Below are 24,311 nucleotides of genomic sequence, written 5' to 3'. Positions count from 1 at the left end.
ATGAGCACAGTGTGGACCCCAGCAGCCTGTGGCAAGCCCTGGTTTTGATTGTCCTGAAGAGACTTCCAAAAGAGGGATATGAATATGTCAGTCAGTGTCACTTGTCAAGGATAGGAGAGGCGCTGGCACTGTCACAAAGAGGCACTTCCATGTGTATCCTACTAGCGAGCAGTATGACCCATATTGATTTCACCTACCTCTTACTCTCTTCTTCCTACCTCCATCTTTGCTAGCCTCAATCTGCAGACCCAGACTGTGGATCTGATCCCACTAGTCCTGCTTCTCCAGTTTCTCTTCTTTCAACTGCTCGACATGCTTTTCTTTTTTTCCGGTTTGGTCAAATTTAGAAATATATCCTCTGAGAGAAGGCACAACCACCCCTCCCCCATCAGGTTCAGGAAAAATAAATTTTCCTCGAGGGAAAGTGAAGGAGATAAAACTATTTATTTAACAAACACACGGGAAAGGAAAATAATGTTAAATGGTAAAATCTTTCAGTGTGGAGGAAAAACCTGGGAAAGTGTTCGAGTCCTCCCTTTGGTCTCCTCAGAGCTGGGTCTTGGCCCAGGGCCAGGCCCTCTGTGCTCGGTTGAAAGTCCTCCCGATGTGCTCTGATATTGAAGCAATCCAGCAGAAAAGGGAGAAAATCTGAAATTCCAGGGAAGGAAAAAAATTCAACTCTCAGTCTCTCTCCGGAGAAAAGAAGCTGAAAAACTGGCCAAAAGCTGACTGGAAAAAAAACCAGCAAGCCGGGTGCTTCCTCACTTTCCTGCCACACCTGAAAAGAAGTCGCTATGTCTGTGTGACCTTGAACAAGCTGCAAACTGCCTTGAAGAAGTTTTGCTCAGTTTTTCTTCCCCCCTCTCAGGGTCAGTATAAAGGCATAGAAAGGCACAAAATTAATTTCTGGGCAGGGGGCAGCGATATGGGATACACATCATAAAGTCACCCCAAGACAATCCCGTAGGTACCTGAGCTCAGGGTTGGATATAGCTATTTCCTCCTAGCTTTCTAAACCTCAGTCTCATGGGAGCAGCTACTGTGGCTTGTCCAAGACCAGGGACCTCTTATACAATTAGCTTCCTCCAATTTCTAGCAGCATCTTTGATGGCTGATACCTGGATGCTCAGAGCTATTAGTGTGTATGCTTTAACACTTCAGCTGCAGAATAGACCATCTCATCTGCCTTGGTTCTGGGCCCCAGGAGACAGCTCTGCCTCCTGAAAGCACCCTAGCACAGGAGGAATGACAGGTGAAAAGTACTTTTAGGTTACGAAGTCCTTGGAATCTGAAAACATTTCCCACACAGGAGTTAATTATGACTGTTAATAAAAATGGATGCATTTAGAGTACTGGATTACAGGGCTAGCTTACTGCACACGCTCAGTGTCTTTGGAGAAGGTCATTAATAAAGTTGTTTGAACCTCCTAAACCTGTGTGGGTTCTACTAAAGCCAAACAAAATCAAACAAAAAATGTACATTACATATTTGTAGCAGAAGTTACATTCTGTAAATGATGGATTTAGATCTTTGGTAAGTCTCCTGGTTCTGAAAGAGGAATTGAGTGTCGTATCACCCTAATTATGCATACAAGTCTTCACACTGACACAAGCTGGCAGAGGGTAGAGGAGGGTGCTCATAGTTCCGGCCTTCTTAACGAGGAAGATATTTATGGAAGTTGACATGAAGTAGCCAGCTGCTGTGCTGCCAGATGCTTACATTTAGAGATGCTATCCAAGCTGACAACAGCTTGCTGCAAATCTGGACAGCTAGTGGGGGCTTCCAGGACAGTGGCATGAAGACTCAGAAGCCCCCAGGTTTGGATGCTGCCTGTGACTGGCATTTATCAGTCTTCAACCCTTCATGAAACAGTAATGGTGAAAGCAAAACTTCTTGTTGGTCTGATGAGTCACAACTGGTTTCCATTTTCAGGTGTATTTTTTTCGTTTGCAGCCTCCTCAACTCTCCTACCTGTGCAGATCTGAGGAAAGAACAGGGGAGAGGGATGGGAAGGCAACACCCTCCTATTCTGGTCACATGAATCACTGTGCCAGTTCAGCTACCTGTTAAGGGTCCAAGGGGAACCACCTGTGACTGCTCAGGAAGAAACTAGCTGCAAGACAGGTGAATAGGCAGAGATGCTAAGAGGAATAAAGCTTCGGACCTCATACGTTGAAGTCCTTTGTAGCTCCTTAGCAGAGCACAGGCTCAAGTTGGGCCATTGCTCTTGCATTGCTGTATACCAGGAAAGCTGTAGTGCGTGAGGTTGGTTGTGTGCACAAAAAATTGCAATTTGGTAGGTAAAACTCGTTTCTGACTTATCTAAGACTGCCCTGAATTAGGGTGTTCTATTCCACATGTACTGCCGTCTACAGTCACGGACATGGACAAGCCAGGTGAGACTGTGCAGCAATGTCAAGGTGCCATGGCCAGAATCCAAGCTCAGGTCTTGAGATTTACTATGGAGGGCAAGATTTACACCAGTGAGCTTTACTGAACTTATATTCTCACACAACTATTTTCCTCTGAAACGCTATCTTTTTTTTTTTTAGGGGTGGGGGTTTAGTTGTGGTTGTTGTTCTTTGTTTGCTTGTGTTTTTAAGAAACAAGATGCTTTTCAAAACCGAAGGGAAAAATAGATAGTCATTTTAATTACTCTTACACTCTTCATTTTCAACCAGTGACTTCTGCTGCCACCAATAGAAGAGAGCTCACACATTTTGATATTTAGAGGTTTTACCAAGAAGAGATTGAAATTAAGTGTTTGGATGTTGTTGGTACATCATAGCTGCCAAAGATTATGTGTATTTTCAAATTTTAATTGTGCAGGAGAACATAAGGCAGATCCTGATAAACACAGACATAAGACAGCTGCAAAACATCATCACAGCCCATATGGATATAAAATTTGTTGCAGAGTAAACTTAGGTGCACTTCAGTCACTAAACTATTGTCTTAGCATTTCGTGTGTTGATAGGACAGGGTACCTGAACTTTCTCTTCTTCACTGTGCTGGTTTAAAACCCTGCTCGAAAATTAAACCCACTCAAGCTGTCCCTTTTTATGCCTGCCCCTTCCAATGGTGGAGTGGAGGAACAGAAAACTAGGAGAGATTCTAAACTGGAATCAAAATTTACTGAAAAGTTGCAATAATCCATCAATATTAATAAAATAGTGTCCAAAAAGAGAGAGTGTTTTATCCATAAAAGGGTATTCACCTCTGAACAAACAAAAACGCTTCTGAAAGACAGTGCCCAACTTGATCACCAAACAAAGGCAAAATGGCAACCATTCTTGCATGCTCACCCTGTGGGAAAACAAAGACAGTATATCAGGGAGGCTCTTGCATCTTAAATTCCGCCCCCAGTCTGAAAAAACCCAAAACAAAACCAACGCCTCCTTCCCCCCCAGAAAAAACCCCAGAAAACAGGGACAAAACAGAACTTTGAAAGCTAGTTTGTCTAAACAAGGAGTTGTGCTGCTGAAATGATGACTTCAGGCCACGTGGCAGGACTCAGGCCCACTTCAGCTCTCCAGTGGCAGCAGCTGTGGTGGCTCTTGCACTGACAGTTCTGGTAGTGGTGGCTGCATTTGAGGTGTAACAAGGCTGTCTCCTGGAGCTGAGCAGTAACAGGGTCCTGACCCCTGGTCTCGCACACCCTCTCGTGCAAGCCCAGGAACAATGCCAAACCTTCTGCTTCTGGCCGCGCTTTTTTGTTTTTTCTGCTGAAACTGCCCCCTCAGCAGTGATGCAGGTGGTATCGAAGAGACAGCGCTGAAAACTCCAAACACTTGTTTCTGCACCCAGGACATCCACCTTTTTTTAATTATTATTATTATTTCTTAAATTATCTTTACATCAAATCTCTTATTTACAGCAATGTAAAAACAGAGATTGAGAGAAAATAACAATGATTTCATTCCCAAATGGCTAACTGGGTATTTTTCTTACCTTTAAGCTACAGATTTTAGGTAAGCTGCAGGGTCAAAGGGTACTTCACATTGAGGGCATAAAATATACACACTTTAGGTTAAACTAAGACATAAAGCAAACCTCGTTTCCAGGACAACATGCTGCAGTAATTAAACCTCTCTCTGGCTTTAATTAAAAAAAAAAAAAAGTAAATAGTGCCTACATTTTCCCTCAAATTCCAGGTTATACTGATCTAAATGGAGTTTCAATCTTAGCTACCAGTTTCAGATCCTTGCCATATCCTTCCTCTCTTCTATATTTATGTCTGTTTCATTGAGCATATTTGTGCCCCTGGCTCAGCAGGTGTTTTAGCCAGCACAATCAGAGGCAGTAGTTGTAAGAAAACTTGTAGGATTTCAGACTTCTTTACGGTGGGTTGCTGTATATAAAACAAAGGAAAGCCAAGCACAGGAGTTGCTATACTTGGCATGAGCTCTCCTTTTGCCCACACTCAGTCAGGAACCTGGGGATGTTCTGTAATCACTGTATCCACCACGGTGTTTTTGACCTTGGTCACTGAGTGTGTTTATTTTTGCCTTTATTTGAAGTGACACAGGAAGAGCTTAAAATGAGGACTGCAATAATGACATTACAGAAGTACCTCAAAGCCTTTGCCTCTGAACATCAGCCTAGATCCTTATGCTGTATGGGTTTTGCATAATTGCTACCAAAATATCATTTACATCTCCAAGACCATTTAGGGAGCCAATGCCCAAATTAGCCCTCCAGGGAGAGGCTGTTGTTACTAGAGGTATTGCAGAGATGCATAAGAAGTGTGGGGGAGTGTAAGAGCCCCTGGTACAACAGTCAGCCTTGACAGCTGGGATGAGACTGGCCCCACTGCAGACAGGAGACCATGCTGACCATGTCTAGCGTGACACAGGTGTTTTTTGTTTTCATAGGATAGACCCTCCTCATTGCCTTGGAGACAGAGCTCACCTGCTGGAGAGCAATTATCCAGTCAGGAGAGGACCACGGCTTTCCTCCTCCATCAGGCTTTCCAAATCAAAAATGACATTGTCTCCTACCTCCAGGAAAGCAAAGGTTATCAGCACAGGGGGACTGATGAGTGGCTGCTGAAAAACCACACCACAGGCATTGTTAAGAAGCTCAGCCAGGACACTGAAGTAATAGGGAAGAGCATTTCCCTTGCTTTAGTGGTGCAGCTCTAGCCCATGATCCATCCAGCACTAATATTGGCTTGAAGCAGCAAAGTTCTCACCATGGCCACTACATTGCTGTTGGATTCTGATTTTGTTCTTGTATAGTGGCACTTGCAGTTACTTATGAAAACAGAGGGGAGGGGGCTGGGGAAAGTAAAGGAAAAAAAATGATACGAAATAAAAAGCAGATTAATGAGTTTTGGTGGTGTTTTAATTTAAAGGCTTAGATTGTATTTGCCTTCAGTTTTGTAGGAGTGTGGAGACTGAGCTCAAGGGAAATAGAGATAATGCAGGATATTTTGTTCAAGGGAAATAAAGAGTGAGTGTATTTCTTTCTAATGTAAAATATATAAGACTCAAGTCAGGGTTTACTTCTTACTTTTACTTATGAAAATATTCTAAGCTATACAAACTTCTGCACAATCAAAAATTGTGGAAACTCTTCAAAGTTCAGTACAGATGGCAATGAAGGTTCGGGCTCACCTTTTATTGAAACTGATAGATGGTTTTGTACTGGAGATGCATAATGGGTTGCCCTTCTTCTGCCTGAAGACTTTTGATTATTTTCTATTATCTGTCAGATTTATATGTGACATTTACCAACACCTGTTTCAGGCAAAGATGCAAAATACAAAAATAATCTGAAATAGAATTTCAGAGATTTTTTTTTGTCTTTGAAGCCTCAAATGTCTTACAAATGCCACTAGATTCACCATACAATTGGTTTTCTTTGTACTTCAAGAAATAATTGATCTCCTACACATTTATGTCAAGAACTATGCAATCATGGCTCACCTGAATTTAATTTGAGTTAAACTTAGGGTCTGGGCTAATTTCATACTGATTTTATTTTCAAGACTTTGATACTATGGTAGTAAGCAATGCTATAAAACCATTTACTTATTTGTACTAGTTTGAAACCAACCAGTGAGAGATTCAAAATCAGAACTACAATTTAATAGGAAAATTAAGATAAAGGCAATAATACAGAAACACTGGGTTAAACTGACAGAGTCAGAATACAATCTGACACCCTGTCCGTCAGGGTGGTGGTAGCAGTCTCATTAAATGGTGGCTGCATTCCTCCTGAAGTGATAGATATGGCTCTGTCAAAGTGGTGATCCTGTAGAAGGGTCTGCTCTTCCTCGGAAGGTCCAGTGGTGGTTATCTAGCTCTTGTCCTCCGGGAATCCAGTTGGTAAGGGCTGCGTGTGCTGTTCCAAACCCCAGATTATATCCAGGCAGGAATGCTTGGCTCCTCCCCCTGGGCGGAGCATCTCACAATGGGATGATGTAATTCTGTGAGTCATGCAGTGAGGCTTGATAGCCCATTAACAGAAGTTATCTCCGGGAGGGAGTTATCAGGGATGTGTCATGGAAGAGATAAAGAACATTGCCCCATATGGTTTTAACAGGTGGTGATGGAATACATACTTTTGGTTACATCTTACTTTGTAACCTAAGACATTATTTTAAATTACCCTAAGATATAAACTATTATTTTAAACAGTTCCCCTAACACTATCCAGATCAAGCATCTGCAGTACAGCTTTGCTAGAAACATGCTGTAAGCATCTAAAGGTAATATTTTCCCTAGGTTGTAAATAACACTTCTCTAGGTCCTAATCTCACGTGCGTGTTTGCTTAGTGTATTATGGTTGTGAGGATTTTATAAGGGTAGAGCACTGACAGCACACAAAACTGAAGTGAGAACATGTCAAAGCCTTTAAAGAATTAGTAGAGGTTTGGAGAATTGCTTTTGGCATGTAGCAAATCAGAGTGGTTGAGCAATGTTAATTTATCAAGCATTAAAATAAAAAGAAAGGTTCCATCAGGAAATCTGATTGACTCATACTCTCAATTTTCCCCAAAGCAGGAAGAATATCCTTCAAAAAAGACTGTTGGAGAAAATGCTGGCATGCTTGTTGCCACTAAGAATGAAACTGAGCCTGACTAAACACATTCCTCTGCCAGAGCCAGAGAAATGTCCCAGGGACATCAAAAGAATTAGTGTCAAGTGGAAAATTATAGAATCGTTGTGCATGGAAAGGGTCTTAAAGATCAGACCTTTGATAAAGACATCCTTCATCATGCCAGGAGAGGATTGCAAACTGCAAGAGAAAAATATTTCTACTAAAAGTCTTGGGGTAGAGGAGAGATGTGTCTGCCATCAGTTCACCCATAAGATAATCATGTTTCAGTTCAGAATCTGCACACAGGCTCAGAGTGACCATCAACCACAAGCAGGATGGCTCCATTTTACCCAGGGGTGGCAAGCTCCAGGTGTGCTGCCAGGAGTCCAGGGAACAAGATGGAGAAGGAGAATTTTGATTTCCCTCAATAAACACAAGGCAGCTGCTTTCCATCCTAATGAATGACTGTGTCTTGTACTGCTTGTGGCAGCAAGGGATTGGTGGTCCCATTCTGTGCCTCTGTCTTCATGGGCTTGTGGCATCAGGCTTCCATCAGTATTAAACACACTGCCAGAAATACACTTGAGTTGTGCAGTACATCCCATCCTTTGAGAACATTATTTTCTGATGCAGCACAGAAATGGGAAAGCCCAGTATACTCGATATTTTGGTTATCCATACTCTGTGTGCAAGGTGGGCAAGGAATAGGTGCATAAAGGACATATTTTTAATTACATTTTATTTCAGAGTTATTACAGTGTGCCGGTTTGGCCAAATCTAGAAATATATCCTCTGAGAGAAGGCAGGTTACAGCCACCCCTCCCACACCAGGTTCGGGAAAAGAAACTTCTTCCTCGAAGGAAAGTGAAAGAGATAAAAACTATTTATTTAACAAACGCACAGGAAAAAAACGATACAAATGTTAAATAATGAAACCTCTCACTGTAGAGAGAAAACTGGGAAAATTTCAGAGTCTTTCCGTAGATCTCTCTCTCCCCCTCCTTGGAGCTGGGACAGGGTGGTGGGGCCCACCTCCAGGGCCAAGGCCTCGGTGGAAATTCCTCCCGATGTATTCTGATGTTGAAACAGTCCAGCAGAGGAAAAAAGAAAAAAAAACCAAAGTCCCAGGAAACAAAAGTTCAACTCTCCATCTCTCTTCAGAGAAAAAGAAAGCCAAAAACTGGCTGGAAAATGAGCAAGCCAGGTGCTTCCCTCCGCTGTCGCTCTCCTGCCTCAGCTGAATGCAGAGAGCCATCTCTATCTGTGTGTGACCTTGAACAAGCTGCAAACTGCTTTGAAGAAGTTTTGCTCAGTTTTTCCTCCTCCCTCTCAGGCTCAGTTTAAAGGCATAGAAAGGCACAAAATTAATTTCTGAGCATGGGGTAGCGGTATGGGATACACGTCATAAAGTCACCCCAAGACATACAGCTTTCTCCTTCACCTGTGCCCCAGTTTTGGTAGATGCTGAACCGTCTCCTTTGCTGGAAAAGCGGGACTGGCACAACTATGACAAAACCTAGCAGGACTGTCCCTGTGCCCTCCCACAGCTCCAGTCATGGTACAAGCCTGTGGGACCAACAAACCCATCAGCAAAATTCTTGCAAATTTTAGGCATTGACAGTTGAAATATTCCTTCACATCTGTCCTTTTCTATATTATTAAAAAATAAAATCCACTCAGTGGGGAACATTTGAACCAAAATGCCAATAAAAGAAACTCTATTTTTACACAATAGAATACTTATTTAAAAAGGGGTAAGAGCCATGCAGATGAGTGTTGCGTAGTGCTGAATTACACTGAAATATCAGCCCCAGGCCTCTCCTTTCAGCCTGACAAGTAAAATCAGATTTTAAAAATAATTTCCTGGCTCCCCTCTGTGTCTGTTAAAGGTCACAGAAACTGCACAAGGGTTTCCTGAAGTTAATATTTGTGACCTATTCAGATACCATCAGGATGAGTCACTTCAGAAGAACCTACTCTTTCCATCTTTAGATCAGACTTTTAAAACTGCAATGATTCAGATACCAGGCCACACGCTGAATGATAAGGGTAGAACAAGATGTTGAAGAGCTGCTTCTGTTGGCCTGCATCCTCGTTCAGGGCTGGTTGGGCGTATCTGTAAAGCTCTTTGGCAGCAGGTCTGTGCTATGGCTGGAACCAAACCCTGCCCTGCACAGAACTGGGTGTGCTAAGGACATCCCTTCATGCAAATGCCTTCTCCACTTAGCTCTTGACCCCCGCCAGGAAACACCCAGAGACAAAATAGTAGGTTATTCTTTAAGGGCTGCACTGTACTGCAGGTGTTTGATGGGGAGAAGAAAATTAATATCCCGATTTTTCCACTTCTTAATTTTTTTCACACTTTTCAACCTAAAGCATGTTTTTAAAGAGAAAATGGATGTATTATTTACGCAGATATAGATTTCTGAGAAAAAATGTAGTTACTTTCCCCAAGAAACAAAAACAAGCTAAGGCACTGAAACAGGTTGTTTAGAGAAGTTGTGGATGCCCCATTTGTTCAAAGCCAGACTGGATGGGGCTTTGACCAGCCTGGTCTAGTGGAAGGCATCCCAGGGAGGGTGGAATAAGATAATCTTTAAGGTCCCTTCCAACCCATTGTGTGATTCTGTGATTTTATGACCTGCTCCCATAAATGGTTTATTGAATCCTATTTCGAAATGCTAATTTTGAGATGCAAACGAGAACACTACAGAAACTAATTTGGCAGTTCAACATCTGACCATAAATACATCTAGCACTGGAGACCTATGTGGAAGAGTGACAAGCTGTCTTGGTTTAAGACACTTTAAAAGGTGGACACTCTAAAATGAGTTACCTCCCCTTAGTTTCAACCAATGCCTTTCTGATGCCTTAGGTTTTAACCTTTATATTTTTCAAATTCTGTACTGCTTGGTGTGTGACTCTGAGGTTTCTTGTAGCCTGTTAATTTCTGCTCTCTCATGCTAGGTAGACATAACAAAGCCTCTGTGGCCCCGCTTTCCAAGGACACTTAGAGTGTCCTAGGCAAAAAGTTATAAACCAAAGAGCTGCTAATGGGGGTCGGGGGGGGGGGGGGCTAAGCTGAGGGGAAAACTGAAGCTTTAATTGGAGAATTAACCCTGCTATGCAAATGAACCAAACCTATAAAAGAGTGAAGAACTCGTGACCTGGGGTCCATTTTGGGTTCCATTTTTGAGAATAGCTTCAGGGTCCCCAGGGTGTACCTTTGAAGGCCTTTCAAATAACTACCTCTTTTAATGCTTTACTCCTGTCTGGTCTTTGTTTCTAGGAGGCCTCTTAAGCCATCATTTCCACAAATAAGGAGAAAATGAATACGAGCAGAAATAAGTGGAAAAAAATAACAGTTTACTAACAAGCAAAGTAGCAACAGCGAAAAAAAGCAAATAATTACTAGGGTACCAAATCACTAAATCTCACAAAATCCTCAGGAACAAAGGGAAACCCAGAATGGCAGGGTGGCTGCCACGGGCAACCTTGTGTGGGGAGACAAAGGGAAGGTGGAATCAGCCTTACTCCCCCCTTCACCGCTTATCCCGTAGGACGGCAGCAGTTCCGTTGGGAAAGGCAGCCTGGAACGCTCCAGCGGCTGTAGTCGGTCACGGGCTGGAACTCGTGGAGGCACTTCGCCTTCCTGGTGGCCGGAGACAGCAGGGCAGGCAAGGCACGGCACAGCCACACGGCTGGGACGGCTCGGTGCCTGCTCTTCCGGCCCTGGAGCAGCCCGGCCCGCAGTGAAGCCACCTGGCCCAGCGGGGCTGCAGCTGCAGGCAAGCACTCGCGGAACCTGCCTTGAGGCAGTACAAGATGCGAGAGAGGAATAAAAGATTAAAAATATAAAACAAAGCGGAGAGAGCTTTTCTCCGGTGCTTTGACCTTCTAAAGGGACCTTGGCAAACCTCCCAGTCTTGCAGTTCCATTTCTGGGTGCACCGCTGGGCATGAAAGTACCAATTTTTGGGCACGGGTGAATATGGAATACAACAACATTTTGGGTTAAACTAGGACACTCATTTTAATTTCTGCTAGCCCATTGATGCAGAGCCGATTCAGAGTATTTCACACTCATTTTATATGTCCATTTTAGTCCCAGATATGAGCTTTCACACTCTCCATGTTAGAAAAAAATCTCAAGCCAGGGAAAAATAACTATATTTTTTCCTGTGTTATTCTTCATCACACATTTAAAATTTTGGTGACTTTTTTCTTTTCCAGCTTGTCTACACTTCATCTGAAGTAATTATTTCCTCCTACTTACCCTCTCCAGTTTTTTCAATAAAATCTGTACTTTTTCTTTGGAAAGTAGTTCTGGTTGAGTAAACTTGAGTTATTCGTTTGGTGAGATTATAAGTTTTCATTGGTACAAGTAATTCCATGTATTTAACATGTGTGGACTTCCATGGGGCACTTTGTAGCACAAGTACTGTGATTACAAAGTTGAACTGTGCTATGGAAGAGAGTACATAGATCAACAGTTGTTTGAACGGATATATCAGAAAAACAATCATTAAAGAAGAAATCTTCTCGAAGTAGCATATTTCTTTGGGTTTTTTTTTGGGGGGGGTTGGTTTTGTTTTGGTTTGCCTTTTTTGTTTTTGTTTGTTGTGGGTTTTTTGTGTTGTTGTTTGGTTTTGGGTTTTGTTTGGTTTTGGGTTTTTGTTTGGTTTTTTTTGGTTGGTTGGTTTTTTTGGGTTGTTTTGTTTTTGGTTTTGTTTTTACCTCCATAGGCCACTTACACACTTTTTATGTAAAACTCTGCAGTTGACATTTAAGGATAACACAAAAACAGGTCAAGTAAGGATGAGGAAATAATAAAGAATAACCAGAAATGTTGTTAAGGTAGTCTGACGGAGGAAAAACATTGCTTTAGATTCCAAACAAGGGATGTTTCATGACCGAGTCTCCCATGAGAAGTTTAGGGAATACAGCACGTAAATGACTTAGCATGAACTTCTACATGATGCAGCATCAGAAATGCCAGGAGTATGGCTGTGGGCAAGAGAAGCACAGAGAAACAGGGAGCTAAAATACACTCTTTGTATGGCACAGAGATTGGTACCAGAATAGTGTACCAAGCCCAGCGTCCCCTTTTTGAAATTAAGAAAATGATATGGTATAAAGAAGAGCCAGGAATATGATGGTGGGATAAGAAAAATTGCTGGCTGAGTATCTCTGCATAATTTATAGAAAAAAAATGCATCCAGAGATGTCTTTGTTTCTGTGTATAATTACCAGGAGAGAAAGGAAAAAAATTGTAGGGTACCAAAGGATTCCAGACTGCTTCCCAGAGACCCAGGAATCCAAGATGAGAAATTGAAGCCAACACATCCAAAGTTGGCAGAGAAAGATGTGGGGGCATTTTAACTGTGGTTGATTTGCATTAGAACAAAGTACGTGATCCTGCAAGAGTCTCCTGATGTTTTTAAATTCAGGTTGACACACTCCCTAGACAACATGCTTTTAGCAAAGCCAAGACCTCATTCCCCAGTGTTTTCCTAGGTGTGATGCTTCTCTTCATCATCTGCACTGGAGTTTGGTCCCATCTTCTGTGCTGGCGTATTTGTCTGCAGCAGAGGAAAGAAAAGCAATTGGGGAAAGCAGGAAAACAGGGTAATTGTGGAAAAATGACCAGTCCACTTCTACTTGCATGAAGAAGAAAAAAACCAACCCACAGTCAGAAAAAACAAGAGGCTGAGCACTCATAAAGGGCCACAACAACATTATGAGGCCCCCTCTTCCTCTTCCTTCCTTGTCCAGATATTAGGTGCACTGGTTAGTGTTTCCCACATCTGAAAAGGGGGATCTCAGAACAATACTGAAGCTAGAAAATCTACAATGAAGACACCAAAGTAATCATCTTATGATGCTGGAAACAAAGTCCTTAGCCCCTTTTTTTTTTTTTTTTTTTTAATAATGAGGAAAAGGAAAACTACTTTAAAGGAAAGCTCCATTAAAAGCTACTGGAATTACACTGCCAGACCTGCCATTTTACTGGCATTTCAACAGCAGTATTATAATGCAGTTTTATGTGGATGATTGGCATTAAGCTAAGGCATAGTGTAGTTTTACGTGATTCAGGATTCATCAGTGCTTTCTTGTTTTTCTTGCTGCTGAATTTCCCCTTGGGAAATGCCAAGCTGTAACTGTGTACCTGCCCCTAGCATTGTGGTTGAGAAGCAAGCCAGAACTGACAGAGGACTGCCACTACATCACTAATTTTTCACATTTTCCTGTTCTCGAGTTTCAGGATTTAAAATTGCTATGTACATTCAGAAGAGTACAGAGTGATCGGAGACAAATGCTCATGTTTATGTAATTTACACATACTGAATTAGTTGAAACCTTCCAAATGCAAACTTGTGATGACAGCTTTCCTCTTTATTTGTAGCCCAACCTTAATCCAGTACTATCTGGGATAAAATAAACTTTAAATGGAGTCACTGCTCTTTCTCACAGCAGATGATATATCCTCCTGTGTTCTGCCATGTACAAAGGATTAATGTGGATTGGTTCTTAATTCAAATTGTGTCTATTCTTTCCTTGAAAAATAGATGAATACTTGCTGACTGCTATGGTGCTTTTTGTTAATGTTCAGACCTTCTGAGTACATTTCTACACCACGTAAATATTTATGTGTCAAATACCAGTGATCTTTTAAAAAACAGCCTTCAACATCCTAGCTATGCTGGCATTCCCACTGAATGAAATATATATTTTATTTGCATTCTACCTCTTAATAAGAATTTCTTTTGGCATGGGAATATGTATTACACTAACAAGAATTAGGTAATAAACTGTAAAAAAAGCCACACTTCTGATAAATACTTATTCATTTTTTTCAGACACACTGAGAAAATAATAAATGAATGAACAAATGAATAAGCAATCCACAGATGGTTACAACTGTATTAGTTTATCTCATGGACATTTCTGTTGCTCAGGGAAAAGGTCCAACATAATACTATGCAATCAAAAGCCCTGGTGTGCACCTGTGAGGTTGTTCAACCCTTCATAAAATGCAATACTTTGAGAAGTACAGGAGTCCAATACACAGTGTTTGTACAATGACTTAGGATGATAAAGCTGTTTGAAATATATATATAGCAGGTAGCTATACTTCCATCTCTAATGAAGTGTTTTGATATAAGCATCAGAGGCTTTTATTTCTGTATACTTTTAAATCTATATTCCAAGCTTGCACTTTCTGTACAATTCTCAGTCCATCTGCACTGCTGCTTGCATGTTCCTCAGACTCCATTTTCTATAACTGGAAAATCATGATCTCACTGTAAGCTGTGGAATGTGTCCTCTGGTAAATAACAAATTACAGTTACATTTATGCAAGTCCCAAGTGTCCCCATTCTCCTCCTCCTTCAATCTGCCAAACAACAATAATGCATTTAACCACTTTTCACACAATAATGATGTTATGTGAAGGGAAAATGAGACCTGAGAAGGCACAAAGACTTGAGGTGCATCAAGTCTTGAGACACTTTAAAAACACTTGAGGGTCTTTGCAAAGCTTACCACATCTGTGGGTTCAGGCAGGGCTCTCACCCCTCCAGCTACACAGTAATGTGGGTGTATTGCATTAACCCCATACGAAAAACTGGTTCTCGGGCTCTTCAATATCCTACCTTCAAACCCTCTATTTTTAAGCATTCCCTGTACAGAATATTCAGGTTCTTTCTCTTGTAACTGAGGCTATGTCTGCTCAATTAATCCCCTTCTTTCTTACGCTGTGTCCTGATTGTGGAGTCTTGCAACTCGTGCCTTGGGTTTCCTACGGGAGCAGTGAGCCCTGGTCCCCTTGTTTTTCAAATCAATAGCTCCTTTTGATCAAAGTTCTGGCCTTTGCCTCTCTTATCGGCAGCTAACTTGCATTTCCTTGATCTATGCACTCCAGAGGTGTACCGCAGTGTCTATACATCATCAGGGGATGACAAAAAGCTGGTCTATTTAGGCTGTCAGCTAGGTGATGGAGGGTTTTTCATTATGGTAATTCACCCTGACTGCTTTAATGTGGTGGACAGGCTGCCATGAAACAGCAGAACAAATCCGTTAATCAACATCCATTCTAAACACTAAGAGAAAGTTAATGAAGGTCTATGCCATAAAATAATGAAAACACAAAATGAAAGTGTATTGTCTCACAAGTTAATTGACAAAGTGAGGCACTAAATGCCACCTGTAAGAAGAAAGATATAAATCAATTAACTGTGGGCACACCTTAGTCAGAATGGCTGCACAAGCTCATGTGCCCACAGTTTTGTGGTTTATCACTTACCTAGTGTATTTTTGCTATTACAGGTTCAGAAGTACCTTTGAGGTGGGACATTAATCTTGATAAGGTTCAGAGAGGAGGGAGCTCCAGGGAAGGATGCAATGAACAAAAGTATCTGGCACCCATATTCAGAACAATGCAAAACAGCTAAGCACTGAATAGCAGAGTTAGTGCAAAAAAATTAAAATCTAATTATAATGATCCTTCACTAACAGTATTTCAAAGACAATAGTTCCATCCCTTAAAATGATAAAGCAATTCAGTAAAGACTTATTTTAAGTAAGATTTAAATCGGATTCTATTCAGCAGTGAAAATAGGCTGGGACCTTAACAGAAAAAAATTCTCATCAAGAGAAAGGAAAATGAATACAGGTGAATGAGGAAATAATGGGCTAAAGTAGTCAATAAATTAAAGCTGGGAAAAGAGAAGGAGAAACAGGAAGTCAGAGAGCAGTAAATCATAGAGGTCAAGATGATGTGAAAGGGACAAGAAATGTAACCAATGTAAGAGGAAAGATAAAACCAGAACAATGTCAGAAAAGAAACTGGAAAACTGAATTGAAGTAAAAGCTGAGCTAATGAGACCCTACTAAAATTGTGACCAGAAATAGGATCTTGAAGAAAGGAGGCTTTCTAGATACTAAGATGTGTTAGCATTGCATATTTAAAATAAAATACAAAATATTTGTTTACTAAATACTGAGATTTTTTCCAGTTAATATAAAATCTACTTAAAATCAATGTCCTTTGGGGAATGTCTGTCTCCTTTTACATTGCTGCTTTAGAAGTCTACCAGATTTATGTGCTCTTTTTATAGAACTGAAATAAAATTTAACTTCTGGAACAGACTGAATTTTCTGCATAAAACTTGACAAATCAAAGTAATTTTTAAAGCCCAGTCCTCTTTGACTGCAGTCTGCAGCTGTGCTGTAAATGTACAAGCTGATACTGTTACTGAAATCCAGATGAATTTTAAACATACTGCAGGATTTCATGGGAATTGAGCCTTGCTCAGAAATCTGACCATTCACATAAGAGTGGATGCTTTTCTCTTATTTCTTTGGGTCAGTTAGGTTAGAATAGCTGCATTCCACTGCTTGAAGTAATTTCAACTGCCAATAGATCTATTTTCACATATGGAAATTCACTGTAGTACTACTGGAGTATGCTCCTATTAAATATCCACAAGCATCTCTTTATTAATATTTCAAATCTTTGCTGGGCCAAAGAGTGTGGCAAACTATCTGTATCTGTGGCCTCACTCCTGCTACATATATTTTTGTAAGCTCTGTGGAGGAGGGATACTAATGGGTGAAAGTTCAAAATAAAATTAAAATGGAACTGTTGTATTATTAATAAGAAATCATTCACGCTAGAATATAAAGTATTAATGTTATTAATATTTATAATTGCATTATAAATCATAATCATTTTGTCATTGTCAAGTGTGTCCCTCAAGATTGACCCCAGCCGCTTTCATCCTCCTCAGCACCTTGGCTGAGGTTGGCAGGATCTGCATCCTAGAGACCATTGTGCTCTTTTGATCTGAACCATGGAGGCCCTGTAACCTCATGAGGCAACTGCTGGCATCATTCATAGCTATCATTTTCAGTATTTGCTAAATAACTTTATGAAAAGTCAATTACTTCCCCAGTTCTCCGTTTCTCCTCAAGGCATGTGTTAGAAATTAACACAATGACATTAAAATTTTTGTGATACTTGCTGTCAGGGTTAGATGCTGTCTAATTGCCAGGCAACCCACAAAAAACAATCCACTTATTTTCCTCTGCTATAGCTGAGCAGAGGAAGGGAAATTAACAGAAAAACTTCATGAGCTGAGATAACGATTAGGGGAAAAACACTTTAAGGCAAAACAGGTTCAAAACTTAAACAGTATAAAGAAAATGTATTAACAGAATTAAAAGTAAAAAGGGTAATGAGAACTAAAATAAATCTTTCGAACACCTTTCCTTCCCAGCCCCTCCTTCTTTCCCACCAGCAGCGCAAGGAGACAAAACATGGGGTTTTGGTCAGTCTTTCACTTTCTAAGAATCTTTCTTCAGTTCATTCAGGGAAAGGAGTTCTTCTGTTGTGCCGTGGGGTCCTTCCCGCGGGATACAGTTCTCTGTGAATTTCTCTAATGTAGCTCTAATTTTCACAAACAGCAGCCTGCCCAACCTGCTGTAACGTGAGTCCCTCCCATGGGCCAAGCGGTCTTCCCACAGCTGCCCAGCACGGGTCATTTTAGTTCATGGGATTTAGTCTTTTAAGAATAAGTTGCTCTAGTTTGGAAGCAAGGGTTCTCTATCTCTGGAAGCAAGGGTCCTCTCTCTCTGTTTGAGTTTCTCACTAGATTACAGCTTTTCAGCATCCACTCACTCTAGCGTGGGCACTCTTTCTCATGGGCTGTGAGTGGATCTCTGCATTCCCCCATGCACCTCATGAATTACAGGGAAATAGTTTGTTGTATTATAGTCCTCCCCACGGCTTGCAGAAGAATCTCAGCTCTGACACCTGAAGCACTTCCTCCCCCTCTTTCCTTTGCACCTACCTTAGTGCCGCCATGGTCTTCTCCTCACATGTTCTCACTTTTCCCTTTTCTCTGACTCGGAACAAAATTGTTGTCTGTAGGTATTATTGTTCTCAAGTTCTATCAGTTGAAAAGTTCTTATAGACCTTTGCTGCACTGAAAAGGTTAATCTTGTCTGTGCTCCATGTCAGGGAATTGTTCGCTGTATTTTCATCACTGGCCACATGGTCCCTGCCGGCACCGCACAGGTGGCCCTGGCTGTGTGGTCCTGGCCTCAAGAGGGCCCCAGCCTCGGGAAGGCCCCGGTTGGGATGGGCCCTGGCAGCCACCTCACCACCCCTGGGGAGAAGTAAAGAGAGTTACCTGCAGTTTTTCCCTTCTTAAATATGTCATCACAGAGGCGCTACCAACTTTTCTAATTGGGCTAGTAACCTGCCCATTGTCAGAGCCTTCAGCGACTGGCTCTCTGCCGGACATAGTAGAAACTTCAAGCAGCTTGTTCCCACCCACCAGAAACTGGACTGTTTTTAAACTAGCACATTGGCTTGTCTTCTTTGTGTGCTGCCTGCTTTAATACCTTTGTGTGGGCTTCCACATGTCTGTCCAACTGCTGCCTTAAAGGCAACTCGGCATTCTCTTTTTGTTTTAAGCCCAAGCGATTTTTATCCTTACAAACCTAATTTTTCAAACTGCAAGATATTTGCACTCGCTGATGCCCAGCAATTCTGTCTGTGTTAAATGGGATGGTGTAGTTTCTTCAAACAGAGTTAATTAAAATGCAAAATTAACATTTTTCACTCCTCAGATATTTTCCTAAAGTAGATGCACTGCAGAAATAGTATTTGGCTTGTAGGTACAACCTCCAAGATAAGGACTGATGAAAAAATTGAATTTAGGGGTTACTGGGAAGCTATTGAGGAGATTTGGAGTAATTTAAACAATTTACTCAAGTGACTCAAGACTACTCCATAACACTGACTTAAGATGTAGTCATAATTTTAGGTTGACAAGTATTCTAAATGACTTCAGGGATCAGCTACTCACTCACCAGATGTGTACAGAAGCACAGGTGATATGGTCTGAGGAAAATCAAAATGACAGGCACTGGCTGCTTAACTTGGTGAAGGAAAGACTGGTAAGACTTTCCAGGATGACATCCCACTACACTGGCATGACCTCTAGTCATGCCAGGAGCAGGAGTGAGACGCAACACTCGTGTCACCCTGATCCCAGGAGGTACCAAATCACACACACAAAAACTGAGATCCAACAAAAAACCAGGCTGTGCCTTATGACACAGCCAGCAAAATGGTGAGTTATAATCAGAGTATAATCAGAGATTAATTTTGGGAGGGAAATCTGCAAGATAAGGTTCAACCCCTTGCTCAAGCAGGGCCAACAGCAAAATCAGGGCTTGAGCCTCATCCAAGTGATTTTTGTTTCAAAAGACAGAGATCCCACAGAGCTTTGGACCTCCTGGGAAATGAAGTCATCCCGGATTATGGCACCACTTTATGTCTGTGTAACCCCATGGTGTTTCCCTGTCCCACGGTGAGCACTGGTGCCATCATGGGACACCATCCAGTATCATTCACTGACAAGCTCAGAAAAGGAAGGGGTTGTCTGTGCCATGCTTTAAACTTAAATAAACCCTCACCATCGTGTGGTCAGTAACAACATGGCATGTTTCTGTTCCACAGCAGCAGTTAGTGCTTGGCACAGGGCCAAGCCTTTTAATTAATTCCTTCACAGCTTTTAAAGCTTCTCTTCCTTTGCCATGTAGAGTTAATTCCACTTCAGAGTTCAAAAGCAACTAAAACATGATCACCGTATCTTCGCATCAGGATGAAGGCTGCAGATCAAAACAGATTCAGAAATTGCTTAGAACTATTACGCTCCTGGACTTCAATCTCCATTTATTCTGTCTGATGATAATCTCTTGTACTCAATGCAACCAACACTTAGTGCAGCCAGGAAGATACTAAAAACACTTCTGACTTCTCAGCTGGTATCTCAAAGCTATCATTTGAATTTCCTTCCTCCACTAACAGATTTTGTGATTATTTTGCAGAAAACACACCAATAAATGTGGTTACTCTCCCCTAAGACAGACTGCTGTGACAAAAAAATTAACAAGCATTAACAAGGGTTAAATCTTCCTGAGCCCTCTTAAATAAGTTGAATAAGGAATGCATTTGTTTTTCTGCGCACACATACATGTACACACAGGCGTGCATGGTGCTCCTTTGCATGTTGTTTCAGTGGAAGCACAGCTCAGTCCCTGGGAGCTAACGGAATTCTCAGCATGGGTGCTGGAGAAATGCAGGTGATGAGCTTCAGCCTGCACCAGGAGGGCAGCTCTGCTCAGCAGATTCTGCTCTGGCAGCTGTCTTCAGCAACGCTGCTTTGCACATTAGTCTGAGAAGACATGCCATCCCAAGGAACGATGGAGCTGGCAGGCTCCATCCACTGTGGAGGAGCCATCCTGGAAGCACAGGGCAGCAGCTCAGTTATTCACGGAAATGACTCACTCCGTCAGCCACCTGCACCACACAGCAGTGTTTGTAAACTCAGAGTGCGTTCCAACACCACAATTCTGCCAGGTTTGCAAACACCTTCCCTGGGAGGCAGAGCCACAGGACTCCCTTGTGTTGCAAGGTCTAAAGAAGGTCAGAGGATTTTGACCATATTGACTGATTTGGAGTTGACCAGAGGACTCAGTGCAACATGAAGACCAAAAGGTGGGCAGATGGGCAGCTGAGGTTTGACCATACCATCAAGGGGGAATTGCCTCCAAGAGCTGTATTGGCTTGCTGTCCTGCAGTTAGGCAGCTAACTCTTACAGGGCTCAGCCTCATTTATTCATGCCAGCATCTGAGCTGGGTTTACACCACTGCATTGCACTTTTTTGGTTGGAACGCTTGGGCTTGAGATAGGCCCATGAAAGCAACTTGAAAAGGGTTGTTTGTGTTCAGAGTCTCACACTGCACAGTGTGAGATCCAATCACTGGATTTAAATAAATTAAAAAAAAAAAAAATTTAAAAGCATCTTTATCCTGGTCCAGCCAGGAAAATAAATTTCCCACTTTATTTGGTTCATTGTGGAAGAGAGGATTCACATGTTCTGTGGGATACCAGACCTCTCCTTGTGTTTTATGCAGTGCTGTCACACATGGGATTAGAAACCAAGACCAACTGAACATATGGGTAGCAGGAGACAGGTTAATGTACTATGTATTTAAAGGAAAGAGCAGCAAAAAGAGCAGAAGAAAAGCCTCTAATTCTTTCACTAAAACTAGAACAAATGGATAAACCACAGAAATATGAAAAGCAGTTGAATCAGATGAAAAGTGATTTAAAAACGTGTATGCAAGAATTGCCAGATTTAAAAGACAGATCTGGGAAGAGTTTGAGGAAGTGCAAAGTGAATAGAGATCATGTGAGAATGGGATTTCACTTAATTTATTCTAAAAAGGTATTTCTACAGTAACCTGCTGCTGCAAAACCACTTTCCAACAAAGACAAAAAGATAATAAAATTACTCACTCTCACAAACCACAGACACAAAGGTGTATTGGTTTAGCCCACCTGTCTTTGCAAACAGCCAGCATGACTTTTGCACAAGAGTTTCAAGGTAATGGTCTTCCATTTAAAGGCAGCTTCACGATCTGTTTTCCAGATTTTTTAGAGCACCCATTACTTTCATATGGAGACAGCAGTCATTCCTTCTTGCATAGATCCTGCTGCTGTGATCATGTTTGATGGTTTTGCATGATTTCAATGCTTTACTCCCTATTCTCCACCAACAGTAGCTGGAGAAAGAGGCAACTGGGTAAGTTGCAGCTACCCAACACAGAGCATGCATTGTGTAAATGAAGAGGGAAACAGTCAGATGGTATTGCTGATACCTGGCAGCTGCTTCTTATGGGGACAGTCATAGTGATATATCTCACAAATCGTGAGCTGTTTCACCAGATGATTCTCGATGTTCACAGCAATTACAAAGACCTTCTCCTGAGTCACTAAGTACATGGTCTTCACAAAGAAGATTTCATTCACTGTAATCTGTTCTGTGTGACTCAAACCTAATCTATTATAATACCCTCCCATCTGCAGCTGATCGTGGAAACACAGTGGATGTAGCAGGTTATCCAAAAAAATCACTCAGTCCTCGCTCCAAAGGAACAGATGCCTAAAAATCACTGTGCAAGTATTTCACATGTTACATGTTCTCAACTGAAGCCTAAGCATCTGGTTCTCATCTTCCAGGTTGTCTGCACTGATCAAGTACTCCAGCTCTTTACTTCACCTCCAATTCCTTCATCATCTGCAAGGCACCCATAAGCCCTGCCCCAAGGCTGTAGTAAACCAAGCTCTCTGTTAAAGCCTTTGTGAAGCTTGACAGGACAAGGCTTAGCTGTCTACAAGACCTGAGTGAGTACAAGATAGCTCTCAAAGAAAGTCATGGCTAAGAAATTTCAGAATAATAGATTTTGGTGCTGAGAGAGTTCTTTACTTCAAATAAGTTGAAAATAAGCCTGTGGAAAATAAGGACAGAAGAGATCTGTTTATACCAAACTTTGGCCGTGCTTGTCTTCAAACTCAAGTCCAAGGACTGATTTCCCTTGACAGTCCTCTGGCAGGGCTGACCCTGCAACAGGGGGAAAGGAGGCTGCTGACGAGGTGCAGAGCAGCGTGAAGGGGACAGAGGCAGCCTCTCCACTGTCTCAGCAGCTGTTTGTGTTTCAGCACAGATTGGCATCTTGGAAATCAGAGACGTGTCTGGAATTTGTAAAATTCTAAGCACTATGAAGCAATTCAGTTGAACACTAACTAGACTGCAGCAGTGACAAAATGAATCCATATGAAACAATTGTTCCAGAAAGAAAGACATGTCACTGGCAGCCATGTTACAATAAACACTTTAAGAAAAAAATAGAAAGCTGCTTAGTTCTTAGTTCCTGAGAAGTTAACACCTAAGTGAGATGCTGAACAAACACAAAGAGCTATTACACCGTAATTTGAAAGTTATTGTAATCAGCAAGGTAACAGCAGCTTGCAATTCTACAATTCTCCAGTCTTTATTGTCAGTATTTGACTGTACAGTGCTTCAAAAAAGGTGCCTCAGGTGCTCTGTAGCTCTATTTTGGAAAAAAGCTGTGTCTGCACAGTACTATCTCTCCCTTTTTATACACTTATACACAGCACAAACAGCTGGTGAAGCTGAGCTCCCATTCTCCCAGAACTGCACAACAACACAGTGTCCATCCCAGATGAGGGGTAAGTCTATTTACAGACACTACAACTCTGGGAAATCCACAGCACTATCTTTGTGATCTGGTAGGCAAACTGCAGAGCACCAGTATCAGCACCTGATGGAAAATACAGAGGTTTTGACTCTGGTCTTGAAGAAAACAGTGCAAAGAAAAACTCCCAATGCTCAATTAAAAAAAATAGTTTTAAAAGCAAACAACCCCCCTTTCTTTAAAAACAGACAGGGTTTTCTTTCTGCCACATCACATGCTGGAGGTCAATCCTGGCTGTAATCATGTAATCACTGTATTGCCCTGTGTATTGGAAGACAGCTCCTAATAACAAGGAGCTTGCAACCCAAGCGGCTATTGCATTTCCATGCTATTCAGTAAAATAATGGGATATATTGGATTTAATGTGCTCTGTATTAAACATGGGTCAGAAACCTTCACAGAGACAAAGAATCATCTTTTAATGTGTTGAAAGTAACCACTATTTAATTAATTGTTCCTATTCTTTTACAGGATTTCAGTCTATTCACGAATCTCTGGAGCTGCTCAAACAAATACAGAACACAAAGATGAACCTTGAAAAAAAGAAAATTCATAAAGACATATAAAAATTGCTATCCAAGTGATCTCCTAGAAGAGCGATCACCAAGAGCAAGCCTTGTCAAGTCTTGCAGGCGCTCCCTCTAGTGAGAACTAGCATGGGGTTAAAAAAAGTAACCTGAAGAAACAGCTGACTTTCTTCTCCCCTGTCCCTGAAGGATGCTATTGTTACATATGACACTGTGCAGCCACAAAACCTACAGCTCTGGAACACCAACAGCTGTTTTCATGTTTCATTTTACAACAAAATGCTTTGCTACAGAAGAAAAGTTACACTTTTAGGATTGCCTTAAAATTTATCAAGCAGATTTCATACAGAAGTCTTCATATTATTTAAAGGACTTTAGGACAGCAAGTACTCTGTTATTGTGTCCTGGCATAAGCTACACTTATTTTAGATTGGTGAAAATATTGAAATCAGGCCTAGTAAATTCCTACAGCTTCACACAGCCTTATCAAAGCTGGTAATGGAGTATCTACTGCTGCATGATTTGGATCTATTGAGTTACTGGATTATTAAAAATAGTCAATAAACTTTGTACAGGTGACAAAATGCCAGATTATTATT

The 24,311-nt window shown here is 41.5% G+C and overlaps 1 protein-coding gene across 1 annotated transcript; it reads left to right on the top strand.

Moving 5' to 3' along the window:
• Positions 1-2,358: 2,358 nt before the first annotated feature.
• FAM81B (family with sequence similarity 81 member B) lies at positions 2,359-23,751 on the top strand. The gene is given in 8 exon segments (XM_042013154.1): positions 2,359-2,397; positions 4,876-5,100; positions 10,609-10,836; positions 18,071-18,228; positions 18,882-19,014; positions 21,124-21,232; positions 21,235-21,316; positions 23,655-23,751. Coding segments are annotated over 8 exon segments (1,071 nt in total).
• Positions 23,752-24,311: the final 560 nt, after the last annotated feature.

This window comes from Corvus kubaryi, unplaced genomic scaffold (genome assembly GCF_017639235.1).
Source record: "Corvus kubaryi isolate FWS band 111438036 unplaced genomic scaffold, C.kubaryi_AGA036_p1.0 split1-37296, whole genome shotgun sequence".
NCBI classification, from domain to species: Eukaryota; Metazoa; Chordata; class Aves; order Passeriformes; family Corvidae; genus Corvus; species Corvus kubaryi.
This window is presented reverse-complemented; position numbering and strand designations above follow the sequence as displayed.